The 18,291-nt window shown below is 51.9% G+C and overlaps 1 protein-coding gene across 4 annotated transcripts; it reads right to left on the reverse strand.

Moving 5' to 3' along the window:
* Nucleotides 1-98: 98 nt before the first annotated feature.
* Nucleotides 99-17,761, reverse strand: Samd11 (sterile alpha motif domain containing 11). 4 transcript variants are annotated; one of them, XM_051171125.1, is made up of 14 exons: nucleotides 17,068-17,761; nucleotides 15,927-16,018; nucleotides 12,729-12,910; nucleotides 12,114-12,164; nucleotides 7,622-7,713; nucleotides 4,664-4,753; nucleotides 4,357-4,491; nucleotides 2,778-2,940; nucleotides 1,771-1,886; nucleotides 1,579-1,657; nucleotides 1,011-1,501; nucleotides 727-848; nucleotides 459-569; nucleotides 99-341 (listed from the first exon to the last, which is right to left on the reverse strand). In XM_051171125.1, the coding sequence occupies exons 1-14, from the start codon at nucleotides 17,582-17,584 to the stop codon at nucleotides 99-101; spliced, it is 2,484 nt and encodes an 827-aa protein (XP_051027082.1). In that variant the 5' UTR covers nucleotides 17,585-17,761. The 4 variants fall into 4 exon arrangements, 3 of the variants coding, with proteins under 3 accessions (XP_051027082.1, XP_051027081.1, XP_051027083.1); XM_051171124.1 differs by having other exon boundaries at nucleotides 7,622-7,746; XR_007833420.1 differs by having other exon boundaries at nucleotides 201-341; nucleotides 737-848; nucleotides 7,622-7,746.
* Between the last annotated feature and the right edge of the window lie 530 nt (nucleotides 17,762-18,291).

An 18,291-nucleotide genomic window follows, 5' to 3' on the forward strand; every position in this document is an offset into this window, starting at 1 on the left:
GTGTGTGTGTTTAATATTCTTGGTATTTTTGCATCTAAAATCAAAAGGAAAAATACTTTGGGTGTGGGCAATTTCACGATTATCAGAGAGTATGATAGTTAGAGAAGCTGGGAAGGATCTGTGGTCCCTGGGAGCAGAGCTATGGTCCCTGACCCATTTTCCTGCTTGGGTGAGGCTCGGCCTGTGGGCAGGTAGGCCCCCTCGTATGGGGAGGTGGTGGTTGCTGGGGACAGGGGTTGCTGTCCTGGGCTGAGCTCAGGTGCTTGCAGGCTTGGTGGCTGCAGCGGCAGGGCCACAGGGAAGCTCGCCATGTAGAAGACACGGCCCAGGCGCTTGGCCACCTACAAAGAGATGAGGCTGGGTGAATACTTGCTAGGTAAAGGGGCCTGGGAGACCATCTCCAGTCACAAAGAGTCCTTATGCCCTCTCTAGACTGTGAAAACACTGGCCATACTTACTTGTGCCCTGATCTTGAGAGCAGGCCCTAGCTTCAGTCCCATGGTATTCAGAAGGTGCTCTTCTGTCAATAGAGGCAGAGTTTCTCCATCTATTCCTTGTTCTCTAAAAACCTGGGGACAAGGTAGGCCCACAAAGTAGAGTTGTGTGTCTTGCACAGAGAAATAACTCAGCAAAAGGAAAGTCTCTTTTTGTTGAATGTGGAGACTGGGATATTGCCCAGAGCTGGTCCTCCCGGCCTAGCCCGCAAAGACCTGCCACTCCCCTCACCCTGGCATACTCGCCACAGCCAGAAAGGCCCCCCACGAAGTTGCAGACATCATCTACAGTCCACTTGTTGACATCGTCAGGGGCTGTGGTCTCTTCATCAGTCAAGAGTGTCCCCATGGTTCCTGGAGATAGAAAGGGTGTCACTAGGGCTTGGGCTTTTCTGTTCCTATGCCTCCTTTACCATGGGCTGACCTTTCTCTTAATTGGTTAAAGTCCTTGCCTCAGTGACAAAGGATTTTCTTCCCCATGGAACCCCCTATCAGTGGGTGGCTAGAGTTGCCCACCTGAGTGGAAGTAGGGGCTGACTGCTCCACAGGGGAATCCCAGGGGCAGTGTGGACTCTGAGAGAAGCCCCTTTCCTTCTGCTCTGGTCCCTCCTGATGGGACTTGGCTGGGAGTAGAGGCCCCGCCCCTGGCAGCTGCTATCTCAGGGTCCTCTCCATCTGAATCCTTGGATGGCTGCTCAGAGACATCTTGAGCCCAGAGGCCAGTCTCCTTAGGTTTGCTGGGCCGGGCTGAGGCAGCACCAAGACTCCCCTTTTGGGAGTGGCTTCGGACAGACTCCTTGGGTGGGGTAGGGGATCCTGGGCCTGGGGGTCCCTGGGGTGGCAGGGCCAGTAGTGGTGCTGAGCTGTGTTTCAAAACCAGCATGGAGCTATGCCGCTGCAGCTCGTCAGGACCCTCAGGCATATGCAGAGCCACCTCTGGTGCCAGAAGCTGTGGGCGGTGAGCACTGCCCACTTCTTTCTGCCTAAGCAACTCGGACATCTCCAACCTGGACCAAAAGGACAGACAGTGGGAGTCAGCCTGGGCATGCTTAAAACTACTCCCACTGGTCTTCCAGGTACTTACCGAGCCAGGCTCTGCTTCCGTAGAAGCTCCTGCTGCCTAGCTAGCATCTCAGCTTGGGCAGGGGGCAGGAAGCTGTAACCTGGGAAAAGAGAACAGGCCGTTTACGCCCTGCACTTCTTTTATGTCTGCCTTCTGCACCTAAAGAGGGTCCTGTGGGGACGCAAAGGGCTTACATACCCGACTGTTTCTCACCTGGGGTCTGACACAGGGCTGTGGGCACCCCCCAAAAAGGAGGCCGGAGATGGGAACCCAAGGCGATGTGGGGGGCATTCTGGGGTGACAGCAAAGGGGGTGGCTGTGACAGTTCCCTGTGGACAGCAGAATAGTGAGCACATGCCTGGTTCCATCTGTGCACCACCCCCCTTTTCTGGCCTCGGGTGCCACCTCTAATTGCTAACCCCACAGGCAGTCACTGGTTATGGCTTCGGGTTGTGTGTTGTCCCTGTCCAAGCTTGCAGCACCAATTAATCTCCCTGTGGCACAGAGGCGCTGACCCTGTAGGTGGAGGCGGCTGCAGTGGTAATTACTGGGGGGAGGGGGGTGACCTCTCATCCTGAGCAGCGTGGGGAGGGGCACACAGCAGGGTAATTAGCCACTGTCTAGAGATGGCAGGCAGCTGCAGATGCTGCAGTCTGGTTGGTTGAGGTGGTATGGCTTGTGTTTAGGAACCCTGGTGCCCCTTCGCAGCACTTTCCTTGGCTTCACTAGTTGGCTGTGGAGACAGTCTGTACTGTGAACAGCTTTGATGTCTCCATGGAGGTTTTTTTTTTTTTTTTGGCCTGGGGTGGGGGGTGGGGTGTGGAGGCAGGCAGTGTGGCGCTCTCTGCTCCCTAACTCTGAGTGCTTTGGCTGACCCGTGGGTGGGAATTCCAGATGGTAAGTGGCTGACTCCTTGCCTTCCACCACTCCCTGTGAGGAGAGGCCCTCTGCTGTCTCAGGGCACCTCTGGCTAGTCTGGCGTAGTAGAGTCGCTCAAAAAGAATGTTGAAATGGCTCTTGGCTTTCCTGCATAGTCTGCCCCAGAAATGTTTCCTCAGCACAGGTGGTTTTAGGAGTCTCCTTCAGTGGACCTTGAACATGGTGATACATGTTCCCACACATGTGATAGATGAGATTCAAGAGGACGTTCCAGGATATGTTAGACCTTAAGTAACAAGCACAGGGAAAAATGGGACCTTGCTGAAACACCACCTTAGTACCTCTCAGAGAAGGGTGGGTTAGTAGCTGGAACTGTTCCCTCCCGGTGCTGAGCTAGGCCTTGCTTCCGTCGATGGCCTGCTGTGGATGAGGGCAGGTGTATTTCCAAGCTACTGGGACTCCTCAAAGTTGCAGTTGCTACTTCCTGCCGCAGCCTTAGCAGATCTGGGAAGGGAAGCAACAGCAGTGACCCAGATGCTAAGCTCCTCTAGGATTCCCCCTTTTTATCTTGGTGAGCAGGGCATTGACCCAGTGAAGCCAGGAACAGAGTGGGAGGGGGAGACTTTCACTTCCACGGGTCCTGAGCTGTTTTGTGTCACTGGGTCTGGAGGAGAATCTGCAGGGAAGGCTACAGGGTGCATCCAGGCAAGTGAACTTGGAATATCATCAGGAAGTCAGTAACTATGATGAGCTGGGGAGGAGGGCTCCATGGAGGACAACTTGGTGTTTGTGAGTATTGGTGCTGATGGGTGGAGACTGGAACCTTCACAAAGTGGAGTGTGTAAAAAGGTCAGCGCATCGGGTTGGGAGGGGACCTCAAATACAAGGCTGCCCAGGTAACTCCTTTGTAGGGGCAAGAACAAGGAGAACTTGTCACTCCCATAAAGCAATACATAGAGTGTATGGTCACAATATCAGACACCATTAACTGGCAGTAAAACATGGCCACATAGTTGTGATATGTGCCCCACTGCACTCAGGATGGGAGCAGGCTCCTCTGCCCTTTAGCTCAAGCTCCACGTCTCTACTGCCTGTTTACAAATTAATTACCTAAGAAAGGGAGGTGGGTCTAGCCAGGGCTTGAAGCCAGGCCCCTGAGCTCAATAAGTCCATCCCACCCCATCCCAGTTATGCTCTGTGCAATGGTGATTGACAACCAGCTTGCCTGTACACCCTCTCCTGCACAGGCTGGCAGAGCTGGGAAAGCAATTAGAAGGATTTTTAAATTATTAACATTTAGTGAATTATTCAGGCTCTTTGTGTCTGAGCTGCCCTTGGGGACAGTGCCTTCTGCAAGAATCGGAAATCCTACCCCCTTCCCTGAGCCCCCAGCCATTTCTGCTAGAAAAGACAAGACTCCACAGTGCTGCAAGCTTGGGTCGTGCTTCAGGTTTAGTTTCTCTCAAGCAACCTGGGGCATAGTGGCCACATCCCCGTGTGACACAGCCACCTTTTTCTGGGCTGCCTGCCTATCATGCCCCCCTCCCCAGACAACAAAAACAGCTTGTAAAGGTCTGACACAATATTAACGTGACCACAGATTCGTGGCATTGTACTGACTGCTCTGGGAGTGAGGAGAACCTAGCATAGGCTACAGAACCCACACCTCTTCAACAGAGAGCAGGTGAGCAAACTTTTATGTCCCAGCCTCACCTGGGCTCTCCTCAGGGGTGAACAGTGAAGGAAGGACTGAGAACAGCCTGTATCTGGAGGACCTCCTGTGTAGCCAGTACTGGTCTTGGTGTTGACCTCCAAATATTCAGATCCTTTTCTTGGGGTAAACTTAGTACACAGGATGGAAAGATAACAGAAGATTGGCACATTTGAGGTTGGAGTGCTGGGGGGAGGGGTGGCACATACCATGGGTGGGGATACCCAGGTGATAGAGACGTTGAGTTTCCTCAAAGGGGCCAGCATCACTCAGGGCTGACATGAGCCGATGGTAGTGGTCCTCAGGGGCCATTGTAGATTCCAGCTCTGGGATCAGCAGAGTCTCTGTTGGAAGGAGCACATGGTGAGGGCTTCTTCAGATAGTGCCAAGGGGGGAGTCAAGGCCTCCTCTCTTACGGTTTCCACCCAAGGTCTGGGGAACCCTTCAGGATGCAGGAACTGGTTGCTTCCTCCCCTCTCCTGTGTCCTGTCTCCCTTTCCTGGGTCAGGCTTTCACCTTGAGGGGACTTGCTTCGGGCCTTTTTCTCTGAAGAACAGTCGCTGGTAATGTAAGAGGAGCAGCCCAGCCTCTTGCCCAACAGGTCACCTGTAGAGGATAGAGTGAGCCCCATCCAGCGCCTCATGGCTTGGAGGGAAGGCCACCCTGCCTTAGCTCAGCTTGGAAACGCAGCCACCACCATATTCTCCCTGGCAGTTAAGACCTTGCCCAACCTGGTATCTCAGGCCAGAGACTCCACATTGATGACAGGTAGGTGTGGAGTATAGCAAGGACACAAAGCAACCCTGATTCTGGCCCTAGTAATGAAGTTCATGCCAAGGTTTCACTAGGCAATCTCCTGCAAGTCCGTCTGATTCCCTAGCCCCTCCTTGGGGGAGCTGAGTGGCCTCCCTTTGCAGGTGTGGGAGAGGCAAATTCAGAAAGCATACTTGAGATCCCAGCCTACTTCATACTGGTTTTTCCCCAAGTAACCTCTCCGCTACACTTGTAGCACAGAAAGGAGGTCCTTGTTTCTCCCTCTTGGGCCGTATCTGCCCACCTGCATGTCCAGACTCTGGGCTCTTGAGGGACTTCTGAGCAACTCACCCCGTAGTGACAGTCTGTGTGTGCTATGCCTCTTTAAGGCAGGCCCAGCCTTTGCTTCCAATATCCCCTACAGGACCCAGAGATCATACCCCACATGTCAAGCCTCAAGCATTAGTCGGCTCAATTCCAGACCAGCCTAAACACTGTGCCTAGCTTCCTGCTGAGCTCCTGCCCCTGAGGCTAGGGTCTTTTCTGAACAGCCCCTGCCATCCTGGCTCCAGGTTAAGGTTGCTGTCTGCCCTCCTTATCCTCACCAGCTATGAGTGTGGAGGAACAATTTCCTTGTGCAACCCAAAATCTCCATGATGCCCAGCAAGTGCTGCTTCCACATGTGGGCCCACCCTCCTGCAAAGCCACCAGCACCAGAGCTGAATTCCATTAAAAAAAAAAAACAAAAAACAATTTCCTTACTCTGTCATTTTTTAACAGGCTGGGGAAATGTGGCAGCCAAAACACCGATCAATTTCAACATTATGGCTGACAGAATGGTGCTAATAACTTATTGATCTCAAGTACCTCACTGCTGTTGGTCTAGCTGGCCACATCTCAGCCTTCACCCCAAAGAGAGAGACAGCACCCACTGTCTGGACAAGGGTCCTACCCATAATATCTCAGGGCAGATGGATCCAGCAGACAGTTTAAGAGCATCTGGCTGCACTTGGAGCCATCAATAGCATATCAGAGACTAGTGGGCAGGAGAGGCAGCAGCTGATCTAGGCAGGGTCCCTTAGGTCTTTGTGACCTAATCTCATTCACTCTGTACCTGTTCTTGTCCCAACCCACATATCCCCTTACGGATTAGGCAAGGGCTCTTTTCACAGCAGTTTGTTCCCACTTTAACAGTGGCTACCCCCAAACCCAGAGGGGGCAGGGAAGGAGAGAGAGAGAATATATCTTTGTATTCCTGGATTTTGGTTCTTGTAAAAGCGTTGTGGAAGTGATTATGGAGTAGAGGCACCTCAAATAAGACCCAGTCCTGTGGCAGACTTAATGAAGCCACACTCACTTGCAGCACACTAGGGTGCTCCTAACAGCATGCATGAAAATTAACTGCCTGATGTGTAATAGAAAGATGCACCAGGTCATAAAACCTGCTGCAAGCTCTGTGGTCCGCTCTGGTTCAGGAAGCAGTGGCACAGTGGAGACGTGAACCTCTACAAGGACTGAAAGAAAGCCCCTGGGAAGTAGGGACAAGACTCTAAGAGAATATATGTGGAACATGGGCACCACACACACTCCCAGTTTTCACAGTATGAACCTCTGAGTGCAGTGCCAAGGGAGGAGTAGTTGACAGATGACTAAACATCACAGAGGGACATATGTATGTGCAGTACACAGACATCACAGCAAGCATGGAAGTGTGCAAGCGCACAAGCACACACACACACACACACACACACACACACACACACACACACACACACACACACACACACACACACACACACACGGCTCTCTCCATGTGTAGGAACGAGGAGGAGGGCCTGTGAGCTCAGCATATCATAATCATTACAGACTCCCTTGAGTCTACCCAATCAATGGAGCAATTAGATTTTTATCAGCTGCTTGCTCAGCTGCTTCCATCAGGCTGGACCTCCATCTGGTCCCCAGCTGTTCCAGAAGCAGTCCCCTACCAGCCTTCAAAGCCTTTCTAGCACATGGGGGTTTGATAAGGATGTCCACTTTGATGGACCACACTCGCCCAGCCTTTCTAAGCACTGTAGCCACTGCCAGAAACATTTCCATTTAGGAGCCCAGGACAAAAAGGCTCTCACGGCCTCTGAAGCTCAGTGCGCCTTCACGGAAGCCGTATGGTCTGCTTTTTTGAAGAGTGCCATGATCTCTCTAGGCTGCTTCTTTCTCTGAACTCCTGTTGCTTCCAGAGGTGAGCTTCCTCTGTGGTCCTGGGAGCCCTAGTATATATACTTTGCTCACCTTGCTTAAGGTCAGGTCCCCAGAAAGGCAGAACTAGGGCTGCACATGCTCTGTGGGTAGGAGGAGTGAGCATGCTCTTGCTGCACGAACCATTCTGCAGTGGGTAGTTCTGAGCTTAGGAGAGCTTTACATATCTGCCCCTTTGAGGAAAAGGTGTTGGGTCTCAGTCACTGTAAACTCACTCCAGCAAAAGCCATAATGGAGCAGCCCTGTCTGCCCGTCTGCCCGAGATGAACACAATTATCATCACATGTAGCCCCAGGGGAAAGCCAGCCTCACACCTCCCCCTCCTCTGCTGGCCTCTGGCTGCCAGCCAAAGTGCTCAGGGCCCAGAGCTGCTGATCAGAGACTTGGGGAGGATACTTGGCTGTCTTCAGTCAGGATTTCTGTTGCCCCAGAATCCCACTCTGCCCTTGGTATCCTTAGATTCCTCACCTCCAGGTCCAAGGCCAATCTCCACGTTGCCTCTCTTGAAGTCACAGTGGCTTGGATGCTCAGGCATAGCGAGGTGGCGGCTTCGATGTACACTGCGTATAAGGGTGTGGAGGCTGTTGTCCTGGCTGCAGCAGGCAGGCCATGAGCTGCCTAATGGGTTGGGAGTCTGGCACACTGTTAGCATGAGGGCCCATGGACAGTATTCACCAAGTATGCAAAGCCAGGCGCACACGTCTGTATGAGGGTAATGACAGCACGTACGTGCATGCCAACTAAACCGACCAAAAGGAAGCCAGAATCTGGCGCTTGGACCCAAACACCTCCAGCTAGTCTACTTTTTAGATAAATGTATGCCTTGACCTACCTTTGAGAGCAGCTTGCAGAGAGGGTAAGTTGTCATACGTACTGTCAGCTCTGGCCCCAAGCACATGGCAAATACTTCCTAGTTCCTAGTTCTTTTAAATAAGGAGACTGAAGCTCTGACCAGAGCTCTATAACTGACAAGATGCGTGTTCATTAGCAGATGCCAGCAGGCAGAGGTGGCACACCATCCATGGGTGTCAGGACTTCTAGTCAGGCCCTTTTGGTTTGGTATAACAGCATTTAACTCTGTGTGTCTCCTTCTAGTGGAGTCAGCTGAATACTCATCCACAGAGCCCCATACAGGAGAGGTTGTGTAAGGGATACCTTACCCTGAAGTTCTGTAAGCACCCCCACATCAGTAGAGAGGGGGAGAAACAGGAAGCCAAAGCCAGGGCCGGAACAGTGGTACCAGCACTCAGCACATGCTCTCTGTGGCCCACCTGTGACAGAGCAGCCTCAGATTCTGGCGGAACGTCTGCGAAGTGACCTGGGAATCAACTCTAAACCTCATTAAATAGCTCCCAGCCCCTGGCCAGGATGACTGGAGCTGGGCTAATCCAGGGCTGGCACCTAAGCCGATAAGTTTCATCAGCAGACACCCTAGATGGCCCCAGCCCACATGTGGTGTTCTCCCCACCCCAGTGCGACATGCCCAGAGGGCAGGTGGGGGTGTAAGTACTTTATAGGATTAATTGGCATGAAGCTCATCCCCTGCATCCTCATCAATGTGGGGATTTTAGAAAGAATTGCTATCTCAGCATGAGGGAGTTGTTGGCTGACTAGGCACAGGCTGCAGTGGCTACAAGTGGCTCCCATGGGGACCTCCTACTGGTAAAGAGGTGAACCAGCTTCTAGAGGCCCCATGGAGGGCAGAAAGTCTCTTCTATGTGAATACAGCCTGGCCCACAGAAGGAAAGTAAGATCTTTTACTTGGACCTGTATCTGGAAAAGCCTGGTAACATCAGAGTCACTGGATAACAATAGAATAGGAATTGAATTTGGGGCACCCATCTCCCATCTTGCCTTGGTAGTTTGTTCTATGGGCCCAGTGGTGACTCAGTTCTGAAAACCTATTCCTATAGCTTGGCCAGTCATTGAAAAAATTATGCTGATTTTATACAGATATGAAAAAAATCCCACCCTTACTGAAAATGAATTAATTATGCCTTTAGCATCCTAGCATGGGGTTCTTGAAGCCACAGCCCACCCTCTGCACCCTATCACATATATGGACCAAGCCCTGGAGTATCTCAGGAGGTTGAGGCATGGATAAAGAGATGTGTGAGCATGGAAGGGCCAAAATGCTGCAGGAGAAGGATCATGAGGAGGCCACAAAGAGAAAAGGACTGGTTTAGCATGCCTTCTGGGGGCTCCACCCTGTCCCTCTGGTGTCTTCATGAAATCCAGACTGGTTCCCTTTCCTGTCAGTTTAGGAAACCTGAGTGGCCAGAGGCGTTGCCCAAGGCTGCACAGGCAGAAGTTAGGCCCTCTGCTTGATTCAAGCAGGCTAGCAGTTCACAGAGTTTGTCAGAGAACCAAAGACAGATGGATCACTGGAAACAAGTGAACAGACAAGTGGAAAGTAACACTCAGAGATGGATTCACAGACAGGAGACTGGGGACAGAAGAAAGAGCAGGCAGGTCAACAAGGCAGAACAGAGAGCTAGGTCGGGGTAAAACAAGGGAGCTGGGCTTGGCGACCTGCACCTTCCTTTATAGACACTAAATCTACCAGTAGGTAAGCCGAAGTCTGTCAGTACCCCTGGGCTGTCTGTCTTCTTCCCCCTTTTGGTAGAATCCTGGCTCTTGAAACTAAGGGTTGCCTCCTCCTCTTCTTCCTCCTCCTCCTCCTCCTCTTCTTTCAAGACAGGGGTTTCTCTGTGTAGCCTTGGCTGGAACTCACTCTTTAGACCAGGCTGGCCTTGAATTCAGAAATCCGCCTGCTTCAATCCCGAGTGTTGGGATTGAAGGGATTTTTGAGGGGCACCAGATTGTAGCTGGCGTGGTGGTGCATGCTTTTAATTCCAGCATTTGGGAGGCAGAGGCAGGCAGATCGCTGTGAGTTCAAGGGCAGCCTGGTCTACAAAGTGAGTCCAGAACAGTCAAAGCTACGAAGAGAAACCCTGTCTTGAAAACCAAAAAAAAAAAAAAAAAAAAAAAAACCACCAAACCAAACCAAACCAAAACAAAAACCAAACTTGTAACATGTAAAGTAAAAGCCATATAAAGTGTCATTAGTGTTCATGATGGCTCATAAAAATCATCAGTTGAGCTGGCAACTCCAATTCATCCCTAGAATGCAGGCAGTGTCAATCACACAAATAATAACATATCTGACAAGAAGCCAGGACAGACATCTCATATATGGCTTTGGTCATATGAAGGTAGTCCCTGAGTGATGTATTTCCTTGGAGTAAGATTGGACTGTACCATCTAGAAATCACAGCTGAGCGTGTTCACAGACTTGTCCTTCAGGAACTGGGAGACTGAAACTGATCTTCTCGAAACTCCAGCGTCCTTATCTGATGATTTCATTTTATTTATTTATTTATTTATTTCATATACAGTGTTTTGCCTGCATGTATGCCTGCACCAGAAGAGGGCACCAAATCTCATTATAGATGGTTATAAAACATCATATGGTTGCTGGAAATTGAACTCAGGACCTCTGGAAGAGCAGCCAGTGCTTTTTTGTTTTTTGCTTTTCCAGATGGATTCTCTTTCCTTTCTTTTAACATAAAAAAACTTATTTATTCTATTTGTGTTGGTGTTTTGCCTGTATAATGTATGTATGTGAGAGGGTGTCGGATCCCCTGGAACTGGAGTCACAGACAGTTGTGAGCTGCCATGTGGGTGCCAGGAAATGAACTCAGGACTTCTAGAAGAGCAACCGGTGCTCTTAACTGCTGAGACATCTCTCGAGCCCCAAAAGGATCTTTTCAAAACACACTTCCTTGGTGAAGGGCCTTCTGTGTCTTCTTTCTTGAGGACAAACTCCAACATGTCCAGCATTCAAGGCCCAGATATCTTTAGCCTTCACCTGCTGCTCTTCATATCTTCTTTCTTTCTTTCTTTTTTGTTTGTTTGTTTTGTTGTTGTTTTTCTTTTCTTTTTTTTTTTTTTTTTAAGTATTTATTTATTATTTACACAGTATTCTGACTGCCTGTGAGCTAGCATGCCAGAAGAGGGCACCAGATCTTATCATAGATGGTTGTGAGCCACCATGTGGTTGCTGGGAATTGAACTCAGGACCTCTGGAAGAACAGCCAGTGCTCTTAACCTCTGAGCCATTTCTCCAGCCCTGTTGGTTGGTTTTTCAAGACAAGGTTTCTCTGTGTAGCCTGGCTATCTTGGAACTCTCTTTGTAGACCAGTTAGCCTTGAACTCATGGAGATCTGCCTGCCTCTGCTTCTGCTGGCATTAAAGGCATGCGCTGCCGCCACCACCCCCCCCTCTCTCTCCCTCCCTCTCTCTCTCTCTCTCCCCTCCCTTCCTCCCTCCCTTCCTTTGTTTTATTTTTCAAGACAGGGTTTCTCTGTGCAGCTCTGGCTGTCCTGGAACTTGCTCTGTAGAACAGGCTGTTCTGGAACTCAGAGAAATTCACCTGCCTCTGTCCTGAATGTGCCACCACAGTCTCCTCATTCCTCCTTCTAACATAACTTTTCAGATACTCTTTGCCCAGTGAATTTTCACATATCCTTCAAGACACTGCACGTCCATCAGCATTCTCAACTCCAGGTCTGTACCTGGGAAAGTTATAGAGAACATTACAGTCTCAATCTTTTAGCAGATGGACACAAATGGACACTCCCATCAGGGACAATATGTGCTTACCGAGATGCGCCCTGCTCAGAACTGCTTGTGCCACTTGGCATAGGTCTGTGCTAGGCTAAGGTGGGATCCTGCCACCCACCTTCCAGGTTGTGCAAAAGGACAGAAAACCCGGTGGATACTCAGCTCACATTGGTTCATATTGGCTAGGACAGTGAATAAGGCAAGGGTTCGTAGGCAAAGGAGGGAGAAAAGACAGGCAGCATAGAATTTACAGATAGTCCAATGGGAAGTAGAGCAATAAACCTCGCTGCTGCCTGTCATGTGTGAGCAGGGCCTCACAGTTCTGGACTCCTACCTGCAGGATGTTTCTCTGAAGGAAATATTCACGTCCCAGTGGGTGTGGACTCTGAAAAGGGAAAAGCAGAGGGTCAGTATGGCTCCAGGAATGCACCTGGACAGAAGGTTGTACATGAGTCTGGTTCTAGCACCCTGCTATACCAGTGGTTAGGGCAGTGCTAAGAGGCAGTGCCCCATGCCAAGTTAAATGTGCTGCAGCTCCCACTGGCCAGGTTAGAGTCAGCTTCTGGACTTACCAGAACCGAATGAGGATAACAGTCTTGACATCGCTTCCCTTGGAGCACCCAAAGTAGCCTTGCTGCCGGCTACCTCTACATTGTTTACTGAATTTAGTTGCTGGAGCCGCTTCAGCCAATGTGAAATCACTCCAAGGAGAAACCTAATAGCAGCCGCCTGAAGGAGACTTGGAGCATCAGCCCAGGTTGGTGCAGGTCTCTAGTCCCCACTGCTACCAATGCAGTCCCTAAAAGTGACCCCTGCACAGAAGTAAAGTGCCTGGATAAGATGTCAGGAAAGATCCCTGCACCTACCTGCCCCTCACCATGCTTACAGAGCCTTGACTCTGATGCCCTACCCCCACAGTAGCCTCCTGCCCTGGCCATGGGCCACATACCTTCTCTTCATGATATGGGTATGTGGGTCATCCTCCTGCTTCAGGCCTGGCTGCTGCCCATAGGCTGGACTACTTCCATCACTGTCACCATCACTGGCTGAGAAATTGGAGTTTCTTTCTTTCTTTAGGACATGTGTAGGGGGCAAAGTGACTGTTCTCTTGTCAGCCAGCCGTCCCCGGTTCTGAGAAGGTGGGAGGAAGAGGGTTAGGTTGGGCTGGGCCCTCAGCCTCTAAGACCTAGGCCAAGGTGCAGAAGTCCCATTGCTGTAGGCCAGCTTACAAGGACAATAGTGTGGGACCTACATGCTCCTGTCCAGTTCTTCTCTGTAGACTCAACCATATATGGTAAGCCCCACCTTCCACCCTCAGAGGATGCCTCTCAAACCAGTTCCCTTCATGGGTTCTGCAATCTGCTGGGATCTGTATGCAACCTAAGACTGGGTTCTAGTTCCATTTTCTCTATTGTCAACATTCACAAGCAGAAACATCAATGAGTGGTCATTCTTCTCCCCTCCCCCCACCCCCCACTTCTGGGATATTGGGCATGCTGGGTAAGTGCTCTGCCTTCCAGGTACCACCCACATTCCTTTTTTCCATTTTGTCAGTGCTCTTCAGAGCCCAGTTTAGGGACAATCTGAGGCCTATACCTGGGGCTTAGAGTAATTGGTGACTTCCTGAACTGCTGGTCCCTTGCAAACTGCAGGCCTATTGTTTATAGGACACCTGGAGAGGAGGGCCCTTTGTCCCATTTATCCCAATTGGTACAATTTTTATAAGACTCATTTTTTTCTCTCCCTTGTATCCATGGTGTAAGTATGTAGAGCTTTCCATACAATGGGAAGAAAGAGACTCAGGGGTCATGAGACTAACTTGGAAAGGAGTTAGAGCCACCTGGCTGTTGCCAGCCTCAGCCCCAGCACACACAGAGCTGGGCACAGGGACCTACCAGCCCCTTCCATACCTCTCCACACCTACCCTACTCTTCTGAGGGTATGAAGGGTTGGGTCTGGGGTGGTACCTGAAGGATGACCTATGAGAAATGGTACCAAAGATCCTGATGGCCATCCTGATCATACACAAGGACTGAGAATACAGCTTCCCTTATGTACTGGAACTGTTAGGCAGCCCTTGGCTCCTAACCAAGAACTGGCCCTCTTCATACAGTGGGAGGGTTGCCATTATTAAGAGATTCTGATTGATGTGCACATCAGATTCAACTACTGGAATATCTATGACACTGATGCATACTGTGGTTCTGATTGTGGGGTTAGGGAAACAGCAATGGTGTGGGAAAAGTGGAAAGTCTTTTCTAAGAAAGGACCAGGCTTAGGAAAGTTGGCCTCCCATGCATAATAGGGACTGGGAACCCTAGATAAGCAGTGGGCCCATCTCTCTCAGAGCTTCAGATCTCCCACCTGAAGTCAGGGAGGCACCTGGCTACTTGTCCCCATCTTCTGGGGGTGCTCAGCAGGCACTGGTTTGTAAGCAGCATGGCCCCTCCCACCCAAACAGAAAACAGAACCTTAAGCCTGGTGAGGTCCCTTCTCTTGCACCAGCTACATGCTGGTGCAGCAGTGGAGAGATTTGGCCTCTGGTCCCTGCACCTACTGATGTCTGTTTTCACCTACATGTTTTATGAACCTAGTATGTGCTAGCCTGAGGCTGTTAGCCTGTATTAGATCTGGTGGGGTAGGCATGTGGCTCCCCTTTGAGTCTGTTGTTTTCCAGCATGACCCTCAGGACCCATAAGGTGTCCATAGAGATACTCCACCACCAGTCCAAATGAAACAAACTCAAGGTAGTCAACTGGGTCCTATCAGGGCATCTCTGCCTCTCTCTGCCCCTGCAGAAGGGATGCTGCATGAAGCCCAAGTTCAGCACCAAGACCTTTACTGCTCTCCCCCAGGTGCCCTTAGTCCCTCTCTGGAGGTAATATATTTTTCAAATGAATCCCTCAAATTCTTCTTGCATGGGGGCATGCATGCCTGATCCCTAATCTCTTTTGTTCTTCATGTAGTCAATACATTGTCCACCTTTGGTGAGAATCTCTAACTAGCCCCCAACTTCAGCTCACTATACACCTGTACTGTAGAGTCTGCCCGGGCCAGGTTATTCTCTCAAGACACTCAGACATTTAGGCCCATGCTGGGCAGGATTCCAACCTAGCACCCCAGAGACATAGGTTGCTTACACTCAAGTCTGGGACTATTCCAGATCACAAAATAAATCAGTGCTGTGATGCCTCAGAATGAGCACAATCAGCATCACTCCCGAGTGTGTCAGATGATTTGGTGACCTCCAGATCTGGGCCAAGAAAGTCCCAAAGCCCAAGTTGAATGAAATCCAGAAACAAGGCTATGGACCATTCCCACGATTTAAGTAGAAACAGTTCCAAGGGTGGAGGTAGAAGAACTGTACAGACACAGTGTTTAAGAGCACTTGCTGCTCAGCTGGGTAGTGGCGGCATATGCCTGTAATCCAAGCACTCTGGGAGGCAGGGGCAGGCAGATCTCTGAGTTCGAGGCCAGCCTGGTCTACAAGTTGAGTCCAGGATAGCCAAGGCTATGCAGAGAAACCCTCTCTCAAACAAACAAACAAACAAACAAACAAACAAACAACAGAACACTTGCTTCTCTTGCAGAGGACCCAGGTTTGTTTCTAAACATCCACATGGAGCCAGGCGTGGTGACACACGCCTTTAATCCCAGCACTCAGGAGGCACAGGCAGGCGGATCTCTGTAGGTCCTAGGCCAGCCTGGTCTACAAAGGGAATCCACGATGGCCAAGATAACATAGAGAAACCTTGTCTCAGAACAAAACAACAACAACAACAAAACAAAACAAAACACATTCACATGGCACCTTACTACCTAATACTTAATTCTAATTCTAGGGCCTCTGACACCCTCTTCTGGCTTCATAGGCATCAGGCATGCATGTGCTGCACCTACCTACATATATGCCAAACAGACATACACATAAAATATGAATAAATCTTAAAAAACAAAACAAACAACAACAACAAAAAACCACACGACTCACCCTGTATCAGACTTGGGAGGGGCTTGAGACCCTGAACAGTCAGGGAGAGTGCAAAGTAGCCCCCTGGTCTATTTGTACTCAGGCTACCCTTGCACAGCAGCAGCTTTGAAGCAGAAACCCAGCCCTTCTGCCCGACAAGCTTAACTCATATCTCACCACAGGCGAGGATATTCTACAGCCTGGACAATCGCAGATCGGGGGGTGCACTTGCAGGATCCCCTTGGACATAAGCGTCTTCAGGCTTTTCCCTGCCAGGAGACCAAGCAGAATACTTGAGGGAGAGGCCAGGTGCAGGTAGCATTAGCATGGTTTTTAGGCCATAGTCAGAGCAGGGCCAGACCTCCCTCCTCCCTGCCAAGACGCAGGAAATTCACAAAGATCTCTCACACCCGCCATTGTCCAATCTCTCCTGTCCCACCCTTGCGGCAGCTGCTTGGGAAATGCGGGGGCTCTGAAACTCAAATTCCAAGACAGTACCCCTGTCTGACCAAGGGAGTATTGCCCCACCCCACCCCCCGCCCCATAGCCTTCTTTCAGCACTCCAACCTCTTCAAGCTGGTCCCAAGGGATCCCAGCTTGGCAGGGGCTAGATAGGTTGAGCCCCGATGAGGTGAGAGGTGGTCTGGCCTGCTTCTACATTCCCTTTCTTGCAGGAAGAGGCAGGCTTCATGGGGGCGGAGCGTGACCCCCTAAACCGAATGCAGTCTTGTCCCTAACTTTTTAACTCCGGCGCAGCTCCAGCACTTACTGAACCCGGCTCAGGAGCCTTCACACCGCACCTTTGGACCCACAGTCCAAACAGTCTGTGGTTGGCAGTACCGCCAATGTTGTTAGGTTCCGCCGTCCCCACCTGCCTACAAAGCCTCCTCTAGCGCCCACTCCACCAGCGTACCCTTGCCGCACGTGCACCCCACCACTCCTGCCAGGAACCGCTGGCTCGGCGCCCGCGGAGAAACGGCGTCCCTCCCATTGGCCTCTCCGGAATTCCCGTAAACTTCCCTGCCTTCAGGCCTCGGAGACCTTCCCAGCTAGGGATCTACCGGTTCGTGGGTAGCCCGGACCCCCTGCGCCCTGTGGCCTGGGCTGAAGGCATGTGGGAGGCGGAGAGACCTCTGCTGTGTCCACTAAATGGCCTGTGCGTGGGTGGACGGACAGGTAGGGCTTGGGGGAGAAGGGTAATCCCCTAGGCTAGCCCTGGACCTGCAGCGCCCCCTCTGGGCTAACGCCACGTGTCCCAGGTGGCGGAATGAGGAACCTGGAGAGAAGGCGGCGGCTCGAGCCCCCACCGCGGCCGCACCTTTGTGGCGGATGCTGCGCTTCCAGTCCTTGGCTGTCTCACGGCCGCTGACGAACTGGAACTCGTTGGGTGTGAGCCACTCGCCTCGGTGGCGGATGGACGGGCCCTTGCTGCCCTGGCAGAGTTTGCGTACGTAGAGCAGTGCTCGATTGGCACCGCACTCCACCTCGATACACGGCTCACCATTGTCTATCAGCGGCTGGAAATCCGATGCCGCGGACGCGGTGGCTGAGAAGCACTGGAAAGCCAGCGGGTCTCCGGGCAAGTAGAGATGGGGCGCGGCCTCGTGCAGGTTAAGGTAAGCGCGCGGGGGGCAGAGTGAAGGAGCCAGCAGCGCCTCATAGCCCGAGGCTGAGGCGGGCAGCGCGGCGGCCGAGGGCAGGGCTGCTGCAGCGGGCAGTGGCGCCAAGTAGGCGGGCAGTGGTGGCAGCGGCAGAGCGGCCAGGGTCGGGTGGAAGGTAGCCAGGGCCAGGGCCAGGTCCTCGCGGCTCGGGAGCTCTTTTTTCACCGCCGGCATGGCACTCAGATGGAAGGCTTCTGTCGCCTGCTCAGTTTATGTTGGTTGGAGTTGGGTCTTGGGCCAGGAAGCCTCACTCGGCTGGCTACTGTGCCTCAGTACTCACAGCTGATGCGGCTGCCTTGCTGGCTGCCGGGCCTCCCTGGACAGTTGTCTGGCTGATTAGCTTGTCCTCAATCGCTGGAGGCATGGTGCTCCTGGAACTGCCTAAGATCTTGGTCCGCAGCTCCGGGTCCTAGGTCTCTGCAGAGCATCTGAAGCCCAGCTGCACTAACCCAGGCCAGTCTTTTCCTCCAGTGAGAAGTTGTGGACTCGCCAGTCCTGCTCGTAGTTGAGCAGGCGTTCTAAGCCACAGCCCCGCCTTTCCCCGCCCCACAGCTGCCCGGGAACACACTCCTGTTCACGGTAGGACTTGGAAGACCCGCCGCCGCCGCCGCCGCCGCCGCCGCCGCTGCCGCCGCCGCCGCCTCTGCTGCCGCCACAACTTGGCCCATTTAAACCGCCCTGGCGCGGCCAGCCGGCGCGGGCTCCGGTGGGGGGTGCGTGAAGGCCGACTAGACTCTGGTGGCATGAACATTGCGGAACAGGGCTGCAGCCCCTAGCTGCCCCGAGTAGGGAGGAGAAAAGGGGCCCCTGGGGTGTGGGTGTTGAGTGCAAGACCTCAACTGTGAGCTTAAGGGAAAGTGGGGTGGCCTGCAGGACAAGTG

This window comes from Acomys russatus, chromosome 29, assembly GCF_903995435.1.
Source record: "Acomys russatus chromosome 29, mAcoRus1.1, whole genome shotgun sequence".
Lineage (NCBI taxonomy): Eukaryota > Metazoa > Chordata > Mammalia > Rodentia > Muridae > Acomys > Acomys russatus.